This window comes from Ranitomeya imitator, chromosome 4, assembly GCF_032444005.1.
Source record: "Ranitomeya imitator isolate aRanImi1 chromosome 4, aRanImi1.pri, whole genome shotgun sequence".
Lineage (NCBI taxonomy): Eukaryota > Metazoa > Chordata > Amphibia > Anura > Dendrobatidae > Ranitomeya > Ranitomeya imitator.
In genome coordinates, this window is record NC_091285.1 from 218072509 (window position 1) to 218091735 (window position 19227).

Genomic DNA, 19227 nt, shown 5'->3' on the forward strand with positions numbered 1-19227 from the left:
TCTGCAGCTGCGGAAACGCTGCGGATCCGCAGCAAAATCCGCATCGTGTGCACATAGCCTTATTTTCCTCAACACTCGCCAGTATAAATCAAACAAGTAAAAATGTGAGCAATATTAAAACATAACTTTCTCCTTCGCCTCATTGGGGGACACAGACCGTGGGTGTATGCTGCTGCCAATAGGGGGCTGACACTAAGTGATACAAAAAAAGTTAGCTCCTCCCCTGCAGTATACATCCTCCTGCTGGCTCTCAGCTAACCAGTTCTTGCTTAGTGTCTGTAGGAGGCACATGGGTCTGTTTCAGACCCCAACGTTTTTTTGTTTGCGGAGCTAGTATCTTATCGCCTTATCGCAGCACAACTGCAAGTAGGGACTTTCTCACAGGGAGTTTTTCACACGTAGTTCTTCCCTATCGCATACCGTTAGTTCATTGGGACCTTATTATTCCTAGGAGCCTTACATTAGGCTCCTTTTTCATTCGGGCAGACTTTACTATCAGGGAAAGTCGTCCCGTTCTCCTCTGCGATATTCTCACGCTGATGAGTCTTCGGAGCTAGCTTCTCTGCTCCTTCAGACTTTTTTCCCTTATTACCTTCAGATTATTACCTGCAGATGATACAAAACTATGTAAAGCAGTTAATACAAGAGAAGATAGTATTCTGCTACAGATGGATCTGGATAAGTTGGAAACTTGGGCTGAAAGGTGGCAGATGAGGTTTAACAATGATAAATGTAAGGTTATACACATGGGAAGAAGGAATCAATATCACCATTACACACTGAATGGGAAACCACTGGGTAAATCTGACAGGGAGAAGGACTTGGGGATCCTAGTTAATGATAAACTTACCTGGAGCAGCCAGTGCCAGGCAGCAGCTGCCAAGGCAAACAGGATCATGGGGTGCATTAAAAGAGGTCTGGATACACATGATGAGAGCATTATACTGCCTCTGTACAAATCCCTAGTTAGACCGCACATGGAGTACTGTGTCCAGTTTTGGGAACCGGTGCTCAGGAAGGATATAATGGAACTAGAGAGAGTACAAAGGAGGGCAACAAAATTAATAAAGGGGATGGGAGATCTACAATACCCAGATAGATTAGCGAAATTAGGATTATTTAGTCTAGAAAAAAGACGACTGAGGGGCGATCTAATAACCATGTATAAGTATATAAGGGGACAATACAAATATCTCGCTGAGGATCTGTTTATACCAAGGAAGGTGACGGGCACAAGGGGGCATTCTTTGCGTCTGGAGGAGAGAAGGTTTTTCCACCAACATAGAAGAGGATTCTTTACTGTTAGGGCAGTGAGAATCTGGAATTGCTTGCCTGAGGAGGTGGTGATGGCGAACTCAGTCGAGGGGTTCAAGAGAGGCCTGGATGTCTTCCTGGAGCAGAACAATATTGTATCATACAATTATTAGGTTCTGTAAAAGGACGTAGATCTGGGGATTTATTATGATGGAATATAGGCTGAACTGGATGGACAAATGTCTTTTTTCGGCCTTACTAACTATGTTACTATGTTACCTTCGAGGCAAGGTTGTCCTCAGGCCATCTCCATCCCTTGTTACCAAGGTGGTACTGTATTACCACTGTTATGAGGGCATAGTTCTTCCCTCATCTCATTTGGCTCCAGTCCACAAAATGGAATAAGATCCCCCATATTCTGGACGAAGTGAGTGCTCTGAGTAGGTACGTCTTGAGGACGGCGTCCTTCTGAAGGTTGGACATTTTATTTGGGCTTCCTGACGGTAGAGGAAGGCTTCCTGACATTTTCAGGAAGGGTTTAGCCGTTTCATCGACCATGATAACATGGTGAATTCTTTTCACCATCCAGGAGTCCTTCCGTGCTAGATGTCAGCCTATCTCCCTGTCTATCAAGGGTTCTAGGCACCAGGCGTCAGCAAGGCACGCCTGCAAGCTTGCGGATTCGTCCAGTCCGCATGCATTCTTGAAGCACTATAATTCCCACACTTCCACAGATGTGAGTCTGGGCAGGCGGACTCTGCAGGCCGCGGTGGTGCACTTGTAAGTAGCGGTTACACAGGGCCTGATCTATTGTTGTCCCCACCCAGGGACTGCTTTGGGACGTCCCACGGTCTGTGTCCCCCAATGAGGCGAAGGAGAAATAGGGATATTACCTGTAACTACAGTCAAAAAGCAAACCTAATTGGCTTACGATTAGAATCAATATTTAAGCATAAAAAGAAGTGAAAGAGACTGATCAAATTCACACATAGTATCAAACTGACATCTAGATTATGGACAAACCGGCAGTGGTCACATTCACACACTGTAGATAGATATGACAGTAAGTGGAAGGATCTCACCCATATATCTGTGTCACATTCACTTATTTTCTGCTTAAATATTGTTCTAACCGTTAGCTACATATGTTGTTGTTTTTGCCTGTTGCGTGTAATATTGATGTGTTTTAAGATACCATTTTTTATTGTAATATATTAAGCTATGTTTTAGTATTGCTCCCACTTTTGCTTGTTAGATGTAACTGTTCCATATGGATGCAGCAGACAATAAATTGCAGAATACTCCATGACAGTCACAGCCGTGTTCTTCACTAGAGGCGTCTTGTGTGGCACCATGCAGAGGCAAGATACCGCAGCGTGCCTATGGCTCCCTGGTGCCGAGCCTGCTTCCTCAGGCCTGTGCCACTTCCCCCCCTTCCCCTGGAGGACCACAGACGTCGATAATGCGCAGATGCTAATTGATTCAATAGGCACCATGCAATGCCTCCGTCCATGAGCAATTTACCAAGTGCTTCTTCCAGTGACAACAGTCTATTAGTCACCAGGGAACATGGTTAATGGAAGAGGCCGCTGAACGCGAGCATCTTCTGTATATAGGGAAATGTTTCATTAGGGCACTTAGAGGCTTCCTGGCTACATTTCTTGTAAAACAGATTTGATTGAAACCATGAAAAGCTTATCACCATGATGTTAAAGGAATTTTATTCCCGATTTTATTTTCTATTTCATTCCACAGTTTTAATCAGATTCCAAAACAATAAATGAAGGTAACTAAGTGCAAAACTTGGAATAAAAAACAAAAACAGCTAAAGTACTGGTTGTAGCATCATATTTTCTTATCTGCTTACCACCCGTACCTGGTGGCTGAAGAAAAACCTGCGACTTTCCATGCACGTACAAGTAATGTAATTACCTCGCACCATAGGACACTTGCACTGGAAGCCAGAATCTGTTCACTTTTTACCCTGTACACCTCCCCTTGTTACCCCTATGCTCAGGTCAGTAATTGGGGGATTTTCTTAGAGAAATGAAAGTTATCAAACTTCAACAACCTTTATTTTTTTCTTTTTTTTTTTGTCTTTTATTTCTTTATACTAATGATTTCTTCCATTCTCCGGGGCGTGTGCGTGGTGCCTCCTGTCTTCATATGCGTACCACCCCCTCCAATCGGCATCACAGTGACGTGTATTGGTGGCCCCAGAATGCTGTGCCTGTGCCCTGCAATAGCAACAATTATACTTGCCTTATCTGCCCTGCTGTGGGCATTTGCTTCATTGTTGTTCAGCGCAAGGGACGGAGAGTCACTGCGTAGTAACAGTGACTCGCAGTTGCAGAAGAACAATGAAGCCAATGCCCATAGCAGGGCAGATAAGGTGAGTGTAATCGTGCTATTGCAGGGCGCAGGCGCAGCAATCTGGGGCCACCAATGCATGTTACAGGGCCCTGTGATGCTGATGGGAGGGGTGGTACGCAAATAAAGGCAGGAGGCAGAGATTTCTTCCAGGCACCGAACGCCCCAGAGCCTGGAAGAAATCATTAGTATAAAGAAACACGACTGTTTCTCAACAAGACTGCAGATATGGGCATACAGGTAGGACTAGTTTAACCATTCTATCACCTGTATGCCCATATTAATAGGTCATATATGTCCCAGATTCCCTTTTAAGCAAAGAACGTAGCTTACGCCCTGCTTCTCATAATTACCAGGTTCCCACAGTGGGCACGGAGGAAGGCTAAAAACCAGCAGCTTCCTAACAAGCAGCTTGCTGTGCTTACAGCTCTCCTGGGGAGCATCTTCCCTTTTCTACTGTCTACATTTTCACAGATAAACCACACTGTGTATTCTGGATTTTTCTGGCCATGGTTGGTGTAAGCACTACATTATTTTATGCTGTTGCTTACCTACAGTCCGGATAGCTCCATGATACACGATGTACTGAGCCACTTAAAGCAATGCTATACTTTTATACAAGTTAAGCTCACATAATTGTATTTTAGAAGGCCGCAGTTGGCATTTATTCTGCAATCCCTGACTATCATTATGTGAGTGTAAATTGTGTGCCTAATGCACCCATACATGTCGTTATTGAGTGACAGACATGTAGCCAAACACAACCCCATCCTGCAGTATCCTGTATGTAAAGCTATGGAAGTGGTTTCCGCACATAGCCCGCACTGTTATTGAAGACACCAAAGTACTGCCATCTAGTGGCCATCAGTAGTTTTACTGTTCATGCTGTTCTTCAGCGTTTTACTACTTAACAAGCAAAATGTTTAAGGTTAGGAATGTAATTATGTATGGCAACTCAGACTGCAATAGAAATTAGTCAGTTTTTAAAATTTATACAGGTTTCTAATGCGGTTTTTGATTCAATATTGGATCTAAAGCCAGAAGTAGAAGAGACAGAGCATTGTGACTACAGCGTTCCTTTAGTTTTACTGCAGGTCACTGTGCCGTAGAAGTCAGTTTAAGGGTATATTATGTCATTAGGATTTGGCTTGCCTGCTTTGTATAACCCCCCATGTAGGATGTCTTCTTAAAGCCCCGCACACATTAGAGAAAAGCCAGCCACACCTGACCAATTTCCCTTGGAGCATCTAATGTATACATGAGCATCTTGGCTCTCCTACAACAGATGATGTTGGGGGAGAGAAGGCTGTGTCCTGGTGCAGAATTTCCGCAGCCTATTCTTCTGCTGCTGAGATAAGCCTATGTGGGACGATTGTGGCAGCGGTTTTCTCCTAACGCGCAGTGGGGCAGGAAGGCGTTTGGAAAGAGCGCTGTTGATAAAGCTACCTGATGTATAGGGGCAGGTTAGCTGTTCAGACCAGACATCCCAGTTACTACGGACAGCCCGCTATTACAGCATGTCATGTATATGGGCATCATATATAAACAGTGGGCTTCCTTAGGGTTTCTGCCAGTTTGTAAAGAACTTGTGTGCTGCGGTATTGTTACTGCTATGCAATTGTGATTGTTGTGCGTGGTCATCATGTTTCCATGTCACTGGATACCACCTTGTCTGAAAATCCGTTTCTACACATGGAGAAGAGCAGTTTATGGTTTAGGCTGTGAGCGATTGTGTTGTGATTACGTCTGGCTATGTGCATGCTGGCCTTTTAGATGTCTGGGGATTGTTGTCTCCTCTGCCATATTGTGAAGTGCCCTGGAACTAGAGAATAAGCCTGTTTGTCCTTGTCTATATCTTGCTATTTGGGTGTCTTGGGACTTTAGTGCATCACTTGGACGGCGCTGTGCTTCAGTACATTTCTAAGTGCACTTGAGGCAGGCGGGAGTCTCCGGGATTTTAATAAAACCTAATTTACCACACTTTATCAGTGGTGTTGCTTGAGGGAATGCACGTGTTTTATCGAAGCTATAACTTTTTTTTTTTTTCTTGACTTCACACAGGGTATTGCTGGAACAGATGTTGCAAAGGAAGCGTCTGATATTATTCTAACAGATGACAACTTCAGCAGCATTGTAAAAGCCGTGATGTGGGGGAGAAATGTGTATGACAGTATTTCCAAATTCCTCCAGTTCCAGCTTACCGTCAATGTAGTGGCTGTCATTGTAGCTTTCACCGGAGCATGTATCACACAAGTAAGTCCTGTAATTCAGCTGCTTTCTCTCCGTCTCCTCCATCATATTAAATATGCAGCACTTGACAGATGACAATGCACGCTGCAGTGCCGGAGCTTGGGTGACTCCAGCAACGATAGATAAGGTTACCTTAACATTTGGGGTGAACCATCAGGCAATGCTGGCCCAGTATACTGTAATATTTGTCTGCTCGTAAGGCTGGGCTGCATAGTAACGGGGGGCTATTCAGGGTATTACTGCTGGAGTAATAATACTTGTCCCATAAATATCAAATGTTCCTAATGACATGAGTATGAACCCTCCTGCATGGCACGCCTAGCCTCCAGGCTCTGGTCCAGCAAGGTGCTGAATGTACAGCTATGCTGTGCACATGTGCCTGATGCTTACCTCTCTTCCCAGGATGATATACTTTGTATACAAAGAGCTTCTGTCCGTTTACTGAATGTAACTGTACAATTTGTGTTCATACATGTATGCATTCTGGTCCATTTAACAGGACTCTCCACTTAAAGCTGTACAGATGTTATGGGTTAATCTTATTATGGACACTTTTGCATCACTTGCCCTGGCAACTGAGCCCCCAACCGAATCTCTGTTGTTGAGAAAACCCTATGGAAGGAATAAGCCTCTCATATCTCGTACTATGATGAAAAACATTTTAGGTCATGCTGTCTACCAATTAGTTGTGGTCTTCACGCTTTTATTTGTAGGTAAGTACTGTACTTGACTTGAGCAACATGTGCCAATTTGCCTTTTTTTTCTTCCCTTTAAAATGTGTCTATGTATACATTACAAAGTAAGAATGCCTTTAAAAAAAACACAATTTATAATTAACTTGCAAAGTGAATTTTTTTGGTGTTACCAGTCCACCCTTTGCCTTCAAAACAGCATCCGTTCTTCTAGGTACACGTGTCCCCACAAAGCTCTGATCTCGGCATCATCAAATCTACACGCAGAGACCGATTCGGCCACAGAAGATCTGCGGTTAGTTCTTGAAGATGTTTGGAATAACCTCCTTGTCAGGATCCTTCCAAAAGTGTTTCTGTACCTAGAAGAATTGATACTTTCATGCTGTTTTGAAGACGAAGGGTGATCACACCAAATACTGATTGCCATTTAGATTTCTCTTTTGTACATTCACTTTGTGTTAAGTGGTAAAAATCTAGAATCCTAAAGTGGTAAGTGTATGATCACGGGGGTCATGAGAACAGGGGTTCTGTGTTTGAATGGAGCAGCTGATGTACGGCCTATGGGGAGTCGTGGAGATAGAGCATAGCTAACGTAACTTAAGTAGATTTGGACCTTGCAAATGCACTACAGCTCCATTCTTGTCTCTGGGTTTGCCAAGTACAGCGCTCAGATAGCAGTCAGTCCCATAGCCTTTGAATGGACAGGTACCTTACATTTTCTGAAAAAAAAAAAAAAAAAAAGTGCTAAAATGCACACAGTGGCACTGCAATTTTTTAATGACTTGTCTAGATTATTCTTTTTTAATAGAAATATTATGGGTGATATATATGATGCATATTTGTATTGCAGGGGAAAAACTATTTGATATTGACAGTGGGCGAAATGCTCCCCTCCACGCTCCCCCGTCCCAACACTATACCATTGTGTTCAACACATTTGTCATGATGCAGCTATTTAATGAAATCAATGCAAGGAAGATTCATGGGGAAAGGAACGTGTTTGAAGGAATATTTAACAATATCATCTTCTGCAGCATTGTGTTAGGTACTTTCATCATACAGGTAAGGATCATTCTTGTGAATTCAGTTTCTGAAAATAATCACCCATCCTTAGATGTGAATGCATTAGACAGAATTCTCCTATTAACGCTTCTCTCTAGTTATTAGAAAAGATCTTTCCACTGGTGGCCGTATACTGAAATAATTGCTGCCCGGTAGCCTTATCGTTTGTTTCCATATTGTGGCTGGTGATAGTGTCTGTAAATGCTGATGTTTCTTGGTCTTCTCTTGTAGATCGTTATTGTGCAGTTTGGTGGCAAGCCTTTTAGTTGTACAGAGCTGACAGTAGATCAATGGCTGTGGTCAGTTTTCCTGGGTATGGGAACATTGCTCTGGGGCCAGGTAATGTAAATGTTTGTGCGCACGCCGCTTTATTTACCTTTGTATAGTTAAGAAGTGATTTGATGCACATGTGTATAGTGTCTTCCTAAATGTTTAGCTTTCTTGTACAGACTGTAAATTTGACATTAGAACTAGCTTGCGCTAAATGTCCAAAACTGGTCTCCACCAAAGAAAAGTATATTTAAAAAAAACAAGAAAAGGTGGTACTATATTGTATAATGCATCTTCAGATTGTGGTTGGTTGGGCATCTGGTGTGATTTATGTAACACACAGTTGTAGCTGCTTTAACCTGATCTTTACCATTGTTTAGCTGGTGACAACAATACCAACCAGTCGTTTAAAGTTCCTCAAGGAGGCAGGTCATGGGACCCAGAAGGATGAGATCCCAGAAGAGGAGCTTAATGAGGATGTGGAAGAGATTGACCACGCGGAGAGAGAGCTGCGTCGTGGTCAGATCTTATGGTTTAGGGGCCTGAACAGAATCCAAACTCAGGTATGGTCATGGGTGAGAGAGAAGGGCTATGTAGGGGAGAACCTAAATTCTAAGGGCTTGCTGCGGATTTGCTAGGGCTAACTGAAATGTGAGAGGGGTGTGTGTGCGCAATCTCTCCCTTGTGTGTTTTCCTCAAAATGCTTGAAAGAATCTCCTTTAGTTTCACTTGATCTTCCTTTACCTTTCTTCGATTTGCTTTTATTAGCTACTCTATAAAGTGCCTTTTTCTCTTTTTTTTTGCTTTCTTTTTTTATTTTTTTGTTGTAGATGGGATGGTCCTTTCTCTTGTTCTCTCTCTCTCTTGCTGAGCAAGCTGTCACAATCTCTGATTCCTTGCAGATGGATGTAGTGAATGCTTTCCAAAGTGGAAGTTCCATTCAGGGGGCTTTAAGGCGGCAACCCTCCATCGCCAGCCAGCATCATGATGTAACAAATATTTCTACCCCTACACATGTAGTGTTTTCCTCCTCTACCGCTTCTACTACTGTGGGGTGTGAGTGTGTGTTCCTAAGTGCATGAAATTAACACATCCTAATTCACACACCTAACGTTTCTCATTTTCTCCTCAGTAAGCTCATTGTTCAGGCTGCTCATAAAGCTTTCCCTTCACAAGGATAATACACCCCATGTGTTTATTTTAGAGGGCTATTTAACTGGTTTGATTCTTAGCAAATGCAAGCTTAAAAGTATGAGATCCTGCACGTTTTTATTTTTGTTCACTTCACCAATGTATTTTTGCTTATATTTGGATGTATGTGAAGAAAATGAAAATTGTCCTATTAAATGTTCGAGTATATACTTAATGTTGTGTGCTTTTGGCCACTGGTTGTGTTGAGGATCTATGTTCAACATTTGTTGCAGAAATGTACTGTTATACGTTAGTCTGTAGGAACACTTGGGTAATTCCAAAGCTATTTTCTGATGTTCAGAAATCTTCAAGGAAAGGATCCACTTTTGTAACCAGTTACATGGTCTCTGAATAGTAATTAACAAAGCTGTTCTGAAAATTGTTTAATTTTAGAAGGTCTTAATAATGTCAACAGCTCCTGTCCAGACCAATGTGTCTCCATAACAACCACATCTCCCTTTCTCTACCTGTGCTTTTCCTGCTAACGTAACCTACCATGGAGTTATGGATGGCAGGGAGGATGGCAACATTCTCCGACTGCACAGGAATGGTCTGTAGTCTGTTACTATGGAGACATAACTCTAGGAGAAGGAGACACACTTTCTATGGTTGTTTCATGTTACATTTTTAATTATTTGGATCAATAAAAATTGGCTGACTGTAGCCTTTAATCATTGTCAACTGCCAACTTTCTAATAACTTTTTAATTTCTCAGTCTTTTCAAGGTTTCTGCTTCTTGCAAACCTTGAAAACCTTGAGACTAAGCCTGACGTAGTCTCACTTTCACACCGCAACGTTGTGTACTCCTGAACAGAATCTAGATTTGTGCTGCTGCCTCCATGTATAATGTATTCTGTAGGACAACCGGCAGTGGTGTGAAAGCTGGAGCAAGGTGGTTTCCTGATCACAAACTTGGACTAAAGCACAAAGTAAATTTGAAAGCTGCGTGATACATAATTTTGCCTTAGATGCTTCTTAAGGAACCATTACATAATTGTTTGTAGTATATATAATATGTAGATTTATGTAAAGGTTTCTTAAGAAGCATAGATACATATCTATATACGGTATATATGTGTGTGTGTGTTGTAAATGTTTGTATATTATGTAACCGGTTTCTGGATGTACTATGTGTTGTTGAAGGATTTGTCCATTAAAAGTGTTGAGATTGTTTTGGGAAAGAAACAATGCTTAGCCTATAGAAAAGAAACACATTGTGGAAAATACGTGAGTATTAAAGAAGCTTTCTCATCAGTTTTTATCCTTTTAATATATTGGTCATATTATATAGCACTGTGTACTTGCAATTGCTCATTTTGCTCTTCTACCCAGGTGATTCTCTGTGTAGAAACAGGAAGTCTCTTACCTGCATGAGTCATCGGCCTCTTCAACTTCTGACTGTTCTGTTCTGGTCCGTTCTCCTCTGCCAGGAACTGCAGTAATGACTCATGCAGGGAAAATAGACCTTCTGTTTCTACACAGAGCTTAGAAGGATTCAGCTAGTCTGTTTTTAAATATTTGATGTCATAGACCTAATGGAAAAGAGAAGAATTAGCTGAGTAGAAAGGCAAAATAAGCAATTATTGCAATATATTAAGAGGATAAAAACTTTGATGGGAGGAGTGCTTCTTTAACTCCCAATTAAAAATGGGCGACCCCGAACACGGTCCCGAATACTGGTTTCCATGGGAAACCCGTGTTACAGTTTGGGTCCAGGGCCTGTAAAAGAAAACATAAAATTAATAATAAACATTATAAGTAATATACTTACCTGTCCAGCGATGGGTCCTCCCGTCCCGCTGTCTCCTGGCCGCATCTGCTTCTGGGGCCGCTAATTACATTCCGGAAATATTCACTGCACTCTTCAGTTCTACTGCTTTTTCTGGCAGTGTTCGTGCAGTGACGTCACCGCACAAACACTGCCGGAAAAAGCCAAAGACTGCCGAGTGTAGTGAATATCACCGGAAGGTAATAGGCGGCCCCGGAAGCAGATGCGGCCGGGAGACAGCAGGACGGGAGGATGCGTCGCTGGACAGGTAAGTATATTACTTATAATGTTTATTATTAATTTTCTCCTTTCTCCAGTCACCTTCCACGACAGCGGTACTGGAGGATGTCTCCCCGCCCTAATGGGGGACAGGAAACACAAAGAGGTTAAATACCCTCCCCTTCCTGCCACCTCCAGTGTTTTTCCTGTCCCCTTTGGGGCATGAAGAGGTCCTGCGGTAGTGCTGCCGTGGCCGGCGATCGGAGCACTCGAGATCTTACCTAGCCGGGCAGCCTGGGTCGGGATGTTCCTCCTCCCTGCGGCGCTGCTCCCGTCTCCCCACTTGATGTGGACTTGGGACCCTTCCTCCGCTCCTCCCGCGCTCCTTCGGGAGTAAAGCGGAGCGGTATGGTGCGGCCGGGGTCCCCGCGCGGCTCCCCGGCATTCCTCCTCTCCTGCCGGAATCGGTGGACGCGCGAACCGGAAGTACTCGAACTTCCGGTTCACGGCATGTGCGTTCCAGCAGTGGAACGCACGCGCGTCGGAAAGCAATTCTGATGGGGCATGGCGGTTCTCTCCCCTATGCCTGGGACCGGGAGGAGGAGCACACGATTGGACGCAGCTTCCACGGTATTTAACCCTGGAAGTCACCTCCAGGTAAGGCCCCCTGTCTGACTGACTGGACTTCAGTACTGACTGACCATGGAAGGTGACAGACCTATCTCTGCTTCTGCCGAGCCCTGCGTCCTCCCTCCTACCGTGAGTAGCGGGTTAAGGTCCCTTTATCCCTGTATTCCTTAGGGTGCTATATACTTAGTCCTCCTTCTCTCTCTTTTAGGGAGACAAGGCCTCTGCCCCTAGGAAGGACAGATCTTCCAAGACAAAATCGGAAGATCGGAAATGTGGTGTTTGTGCATCAAGGCTTCCTTCTTCTTACAAGAAGAAACTGTGCCAGCCCTGCACTGATGAAATTTTACGCTCAGAACAGCCATCCTTGTTTGAGAGCATTAAATCCCTCATTAAACAGGAAGTTCAGTCCTCAGTATCGGCCCTTTCCCAGTCTCTGTTACCTCCGCCACCTCCCCCTAAAAAAGGAAGATGGCTACGGTTACGTCTGATTCAGATTCTGGTGAAATTCGTTCCTCCGGTTCGGAGGATTTGTGGGAGAATGAGGGCTCCACTTCCACCCCCAAAGAGGAGAGTAAGAAATACTATTTTTCCTCGGAAGACATACATGAGTTAATTAGTATGGTCAGGGGGACAATGGGCGTTGAGGAGGAGGAGGAGGAGAAACCATCAGTGCAGGATGAGATGTTCGGTGGGTTAAAGCCAAAGAAATTAAAGGGGTTCCCTATACACGAGAATGTACAGAGTCTCATTCTTCATGAATGGGAATCGCCCGAAAAGGGACTTACTGTTCCCTCTGAGCTAAAGAATCGTTTCTCTCTCGATGGAGACGTCTCTCTGTGGGATACCCCTAAGGTAGATGTGCAGGTCTCTAGAGTCTCAAAAAAGACAACCCTTCCCTTCGAGGATGCTTCCCAACTCAGAGACCCTATGGATCGCAAGATGGAGAGCTTGCTAAGAAAATCCTGGGAGACTTCCACCAATCTCCTTAAAACAAATATTGCGTCCACCTGCGTGGCTAGATCCCTATTTCGTTGGCTCCGCACACTTGAAGACCACCTTACCCAGGGAACATCTAGGGAAGTAATCTTAGATTCCCTCCCGCTTCTCCAGAGAGCTACAGGCTTCCTAGCCGATGCTTCGGCAGAGTCCGTTAGAGTAGCTGCCAAATCTGCAGTTCTCTCTAATTTAGCCAGAAGAGCTCTATGGCTAAAGTCTTGGAGTGGGGACATAACGTCCAAAACAAAGCTCTGTGCCATTCCCTTTCAGGGCCGCTATCTGTTCGGGCAGGCCCTAGACGATATTCTGGAAAAAGCAACGGACAAGAAGAAAGCGCTTCCGGAACAGAGGAATCCGAAGAAACGTTTTTTTCGTCCCTCAAAGGAACAACCCTTCCAGCGAGAGTTCAAAGGGAAGGGCAAATCAGGACGCTGGAGCTATCCTAAAGGGGGGAAAGGTAGGAACATCCTGGTTTCCCAGCCCCAGCAGACCCCGGATAAGCAGTGACTACGCCCAGGGCGTTGGGGGTCGTCTGTCGAGCTTCATCAACCAGTGGAGTTCCATTTCGTCGAACCAATGGGTACTCGACACTATTCAGAATGGACTAAAATTAGAGTTCGAGAGCCCTCCCCCTCATCACATAAGGATAACCTCATTGCAGAGTCTCAGCCCTCAGGGCGCATTCCTTTGCGGACTTCAAGAGTTACTCCAGGAAGAAGTAATTTCCCCAGTACCTCAACAAGAAAGAGGCAGAGGACACTATTCCCACCTGTTTCTGATCAAGAAACCTTCGGGAAAACACCGAATAATAATCAACTTGAAACCCCTGAATCGAGTAATAACCTACAGGAGGTTCAAGATGGAGTCGGTCAAAACAGCGATCCCTCTGATAGGACAGGACTGGGCGATGGCTACAGTGGATCTGAGGGACGCTTATTACCACGTCCCAATCCATCCAGAATTCCTGAAGTACCTAAGATTCGCAATATCTCAGGAGCAAGGGATAGTACACTACCAGTTCAACTCCCTTCCCTTCGGAATCGCCTCAGCTCCCAGGGTCTTTACAAAGATCATGACAGAAGCCATTATATTCATCCGTCTTCAGGGGATCTGCATAGTACCCTATCTAGACGATCTACTCATTGTCGCTCCTTCAGTTTCCCGCCTCAGGGCGGACTTATCAAAATCTCTAGAAATACTAAAGTCGTTGGGGTGGATCCCGAATCTAGAGAAATCGGACCTACTTCCCTCCAGGAGGAAGAAGTTCCTAGGGGTCCTTCTGGACTCGGAGTTGAGGAAATCCTTTCTGCCCAGAGAACGTCAACTCGATCTGGTACAGAAGATAACAGCATTCAGAACCCTGAAGACTCCAACTCTACGACAATCCATGTCTATTCTGGGATCTCTAACATCTTGTATCCAGATGGTATCTTGGGCCCAAGCCCACACGAGAGTCCTCCAAACTCATGTCCTATCATCCTGGGACGGACAGCAGAGTTCTCTTTCCAAAAGGATTTCCCTCCCCAATCATGTCAGGACATCCCTGACATGGTGGCTACGGCTGCGGAACCTCCAACGGGGGGTCAGTTGGGACCAGATCCCGCTAAAGACACTCACTTCAGACGCCAGCCAAAGGGGATGGGGTGCTATAGTCGATGGAACCCATTTCCAGGGCACCTGGGCTCCAGACATCAGAGCAAGCTCTTCGAACTTCAGAGAACTGAAGGCAGTGGAAGAGGCGTTAAAAGCTGCATCCTTTATTGTTCAGGGACACCATGTCAGGATATATTCCGACAATATGACCACGGTAGCATACCTTCGTCATCAGGGAGGCACAAGATTCAAGAAATTAAAAACCTTAGCCTCAAACATTTTTTTCTGGGCAGAGAGGCACCTCCTCTCTATTTCGGCAGTTCACCTGAAAGGGTCAGCCAATACCCAGGCGGATTTCCTGAGCAGAAAGGATGTACATCCAGGGGAATGGTGTCTGGACCAGGAGGTCTTCCTCTCCCTGATTTCCAGATGGGGGATTCCGGAAGTGGACCTTTTTGCCAACAGTCAGAATGCCAAGCTGCAAACTTATTTCTCCCTGAATATGGCAGACAGAGCACTGGGCATGGATGCGTTCTCTCACCCGTGGAGGTTCAACCTCGTCTATGCTTTTCCTCCGATTCCATTGCTGTCAAAAACTCTACAGAAGATTCGATCGGAGTGAGTTACGGCGATTCTAATCGCGCCAACATGGCCGGGGAGAAGTTGGTACAGCGCCATGTTAGACATGGCTCAAGAAGGTCCAGTATATCTACCCCAGAAGGAGAATCTTCTTCATCAAGGACCTTTGCTGCATCCAAACCTTCACAGGTTAAATCTTTCAGCATGGCTTCTGATGCCGAAATACTGAAGGCAAGAGGCCTCTCGGATGAAGTAATTCATACTCTCCAAAGCAGTAGAAAACCTGTGACGAATGCCATTTATGCCAAGATATGGAAGAAGTTTTCCTCATGGTATCTTCCAGATATTCCAGACCCATTTCATCCTAATATTGCCAAGATTTTGGATTTCTTGCAAAAAGGTCTAGAGTTGGGTCTTAGGCCCAATACCTTGAAAGTACAAATTTCAGCACTTAGCTCCTATTTTGACCAAGAACTAGCCAAACATCGGTGGATCAGGTGTTTTATAACTTCAGCAAGTAGAATCCGTCCCAGAGTTCTCAACAATACTCCTCCTTGGGACCTTAATTTGGTCCTTAATAGTCTAACTCGGGACCCTTTCGAACCTTTATCTCAATCTTCATTAAAGGTTCTTACCCTGAAAACGGTCTTTTTAGTGGCTATTACCTCTGCCAGACGGATAGGAGAACTACATGCCCTATCCATACAAGAACCTTACTTGAGGGTAACATCGGATAGTATAATCCTTCGTCTAGACCCTACCTTCTTACCTAAAGTAACATCAGACTTTCATAGAGGTCAGGACATAGTGTTGCCCTCATTCTACCCGGATCCTTCTAATGTGAGAGAAGAGTCCTTCCACACTCTGGATGTCCGCAGAGTGGTTCTATATTATCTTTCACAAACAGAGAGTTGGAGGATTGACCAAAATCTCTTCATTCAACTCTCCGGAAGGAACAAAGGAAGAAAGGCGACAAAAAATACTATCGCCAACTGGATTAAACAAGCCATATCTCTGGCATACTCATCCCAGAATCTACCACCTCCTCCATCACTGAAGGCCCATTCTACACGGTCGGTGTCAACATCATGGGCAGAGAGAGGTGACGCTTCTACGGAGCAGATTTGCCCTCATTCTACCCGGATCCTTCTAATGTGAGAGAAGAGTCCTTCCACTTCCAGCACAGCGGCCGGAAAGCAGAGCGGTGACGTCACCGCTCTGCTTTCCGGCTGCCCGGCGCTCACAGCCAGAGCAGAGAAGCAAAGCGCCGGGGACAGACAGCAGTAGGTAAGTATGTAGCTTTTGTTTTTTTTTTACTTTAACGATGGTAACCAGGGTAAACATCGGGTTACTAAGCGCGGCCCTGCGCTTAGTTACCCGATGTTTACCCTGGTTACCGGGGACCTCGGGATCGTTGGTCGCTGGAGAGCTGTCTGTGTGACAGCTCTCCAGCGACCAAACAGCGACGCTGCAGCGATCCGGATCGTTGTCGGTATCGCTGCAGCGTCGCTAAGTGTGACGGTACCTTTAGTTCAGAGACACAATCTCCTCAATGATTTTTCTGTCCTGCTCCTCACACCTATCCCTAACACAACTGTATTGCGTTACTCATTTCAGTATTTGCCACTTTAGCTTGTACGCCTGGCAGTACTGAGCCAGACATGACAGTGGCAGAACCAATTTTCTGTCTTGGCAGATCTGCCGTCACCCAGGGTGGGCTAGTCGCTGTGACTGACAATGTTCCTTTTAGAAAGTTGTCTTCATTATGGACACACACAAAATGTAAATCCTATATTGTGCCCGTTTGTTCCCGTGTGCTGGCATCTACACCATCACCTCTTCATAGAGTAGCCTTGTTTTGTGTCTTCACTTTTCTGTTTCCTACCTGGGGGAAAAGAATCACCAATATCCACATTTGTGTAACTGTTAGGAGATTTGGTAAAAGCAAAACCAGTATATACTCGAATATTTAAACGTGTGAGGTATTTTACAGTAATTGTTTGCTTTCTGCATGGTTTTCTGCAGCTTCAAGCTCATTGTACCATTCAGCTTACGTATGCCTGGCTTCATAGTGGGTATCCTAATTCCTGGCATGAGAATTGGTTTACCTGTTCTGCTAATGGTTTTTGTATTTTTTTTTTTCCCTAAATGTATTTGTGAAAAGACATATTGCCCATTTTTTGCACACACTCTCAAATATTTTTGCAGCGCCAACTTGCCTAATTGAATAGAATGGGATAGCGCCTGACTATTGCCGTGCTAAAGACTTCACATACGTTACCCGCCACAAACCATCAGTCTATATTGACCAACATGTTTTTTATTCCTTTGATTTTTTTTTTCCAGTATGTTGCAAGTCCACACTGCATTTTGCACAGTCTAAGTTCATTGTTTAGTATTTGTGCGTTCACATAAAACCCATATCCACGCACACGTGCCTTCTGCTGTTTAATCGGTTTTCCTTTCTCTTGCCTTGTGACCTTCAGATTCGAGTGGTGAATGCATTTCGTAGTTCTCTCTACGAAGGACTGGAAAAACCTGAGTCGCGAAGCTCGATCCACAATTTCATGACACACCCGGAGTTTAGAATAGAAGACTCTGAGCCTCATATTCCGCTCATTGATGACACAGACGCAGAAGATGATGCTCCCACCAAACGTCACTCTACTCCACCACCCTCTCCAAATAAAAATAACAATGCGGTTGATAGTGGAATACATCTTACAATAGAACCGAACAAGTCAGCTACCTCTTCATCCCCAGGCAGTCCACTACATAGTCTGGAGACTTCACTCTGATTGTAAGCCGAATGTTACGATTCTAGCTGATTTGCAAAGAACACTGGGTCCTTTTCACACATTGCGAGCGGCAGGTGAGCGAGCCTGCCTTATGGACTTCAAATGAAGACACACTTGTATGAATGTAGATTTATTTTTTTAAAAAAATGCTTTCTGCCAGACTGAGGGTGCTTTTCTCGGGAAGGAAAGGGATGGGCTTATTGGGAGGACCTCTGACTGATCCATCGTAACCCAGCAAAAGTGACCTGCAGAACATCCGTTACACTAAGAATCATTGGCCTGGACAGTGTGTTAGTAATGCTCTAGTTTATATTGATCCTCATTATTATGATTTCGGGGGCCCTGGGATGCTCATTTGATTATTTATGTTATAAATGATACAGATCTGTTTACAAGGTTTATAGATATTTTGTTCCTGTTCATAGAAGGGAAGTTTCCTTATATATGATGATGAAGATGAAGAAAAACAAAAAAAAGAAAAATGTCCTTTAAACACTGCTGTATTTTCAAGAAAAAGGGGTGTTTCTATTGAAATTGTTCTAAAATAATGCCTGCAATTAACTTGTTGAATATTGTAGATAAATTTAATAGCCAAACAGAAAAAAAAAATAACACTAATGCTTCAGACAAATGAGCCACAGTGTTATTCTGAAAATCAAGGCCTCTCCTTAGTTTGTTAAAAGAAGAAAACGCATTAAATTCATGATGGTTTTCAATTTTTTTTTTTTTTTTTTTAACATTGAGTTATAAATTTGTTCCAAAGTAAAATGGAATTTGTGAAATGCAGGACATCGATGTGTGACGGACCTTGCTTGAAATCTTATTTGCTATCTCCGTCAAAATATATAAAAAATCAAAATACATCAAAAATTAGTCTTCTTAATTTTTTTTTTTTTGTTTGTCTAAACATGTTAGTTTTAGAACTGTCTTGGTGAACTGTGAGTGGAACCGTGTTGATTTTCTAATAAATCTTTAGATTACCTTCATACAGCTTGAGGGGCTGTTGGCATTTTGGAAAAAAAATACTACTAGGTAGTAGTAAAGTCATACATGTTTTCCTTTTTGTTTTTGAAACTTGTTTGTAAACACAATAAACATGCCCTTTTATTAAATGCACGCGCAGCAATGTTTTCTTGCCAGTGTTGCCAGCATTAACGGGGTTTTTCTGGGACTTGTCAACTACATCTTTGTACATTTTGCAATGGCTAAGCCGGGTATCTTGGTTCTGTCTAATTGAGTGGTAGTACCAGATACAGCCACTGCAAGAAGGGAGCTCCTGGGTTGTTGCCCCTTTAGTCAGCCAAAACAGAACAAGGGGGAAAATGGCTTGCGAGGAATACATTGTGAATTAGCCATATTAGAATCCCTCTGGCAAGCCATAAAACTTTTATTGTTAATTTATATTTAAAAATGCATATGGGAAATAAAAATATTGTCCCTAATCTGTCTGTAATTAATTGCAAGGTATTCGCCTATATTTCCGTTGATTTCCACCCTGGGGTGTCATCACTTTATATAGCAGAATAGGACAATTAATATTACAACACGAGACCCC

At 43.8% G+C, this 19227-nt stretch overlaps 1 protein-coding gene across 5 annotated transcripts in view; it reads left to right on the top strand.

Annotated features, from left to right (window-relative positions):
- ATP2B1 (ATPase plasma membrane Ca2+ transporting 1) overlaps nucleotides 1-18784 on the top strand; it is a 207982-nt gene extending 189198 nt beyond the window's left edge. For 3 of the 5 annotated variants that reach the window (XM_069764375.1, XM_069764373.1, XM_069764376.1), the window contains exons 16-22: nucleotides 5686-5877; nucleotides 6374-6587; nucleotides 7417-7628; nucleotides 7860-7967; nucleotides 8279-8461; nucleotides 8801-8887; nucleotides 17361-18784. In XM_069764375.1, the coding sequence (XP_069620476.1) occupies nucleotides 5686-5877; nucleotides 6374-6587; nucleotides 7417-7628; nucleotides 7860-7967; nucleotides 8279-8461; nucleotides 8801-8887; nucleotides 17361-17672 (1308 nt within the window). In that variant the 3' untranslated portion in view covers nucleotides 17673-18784. Of the gene's footprint in view, nucleotides 1-5685; nucleotides 5878-6373; nucleotides 6588-7416; nucleotides 7629-7859; nucleotides 7968-8278; nucleotides 8462-8800; nucleotides 8955-17360 lie in introns of all 5 variants that reach the window. The other 2 variants (XM_069764378.1, XM_069764377.1) reach the window with 2 other exon arrangements.
- Nucleotides 18785-19227: the final 443 nt, after the last annotated feature.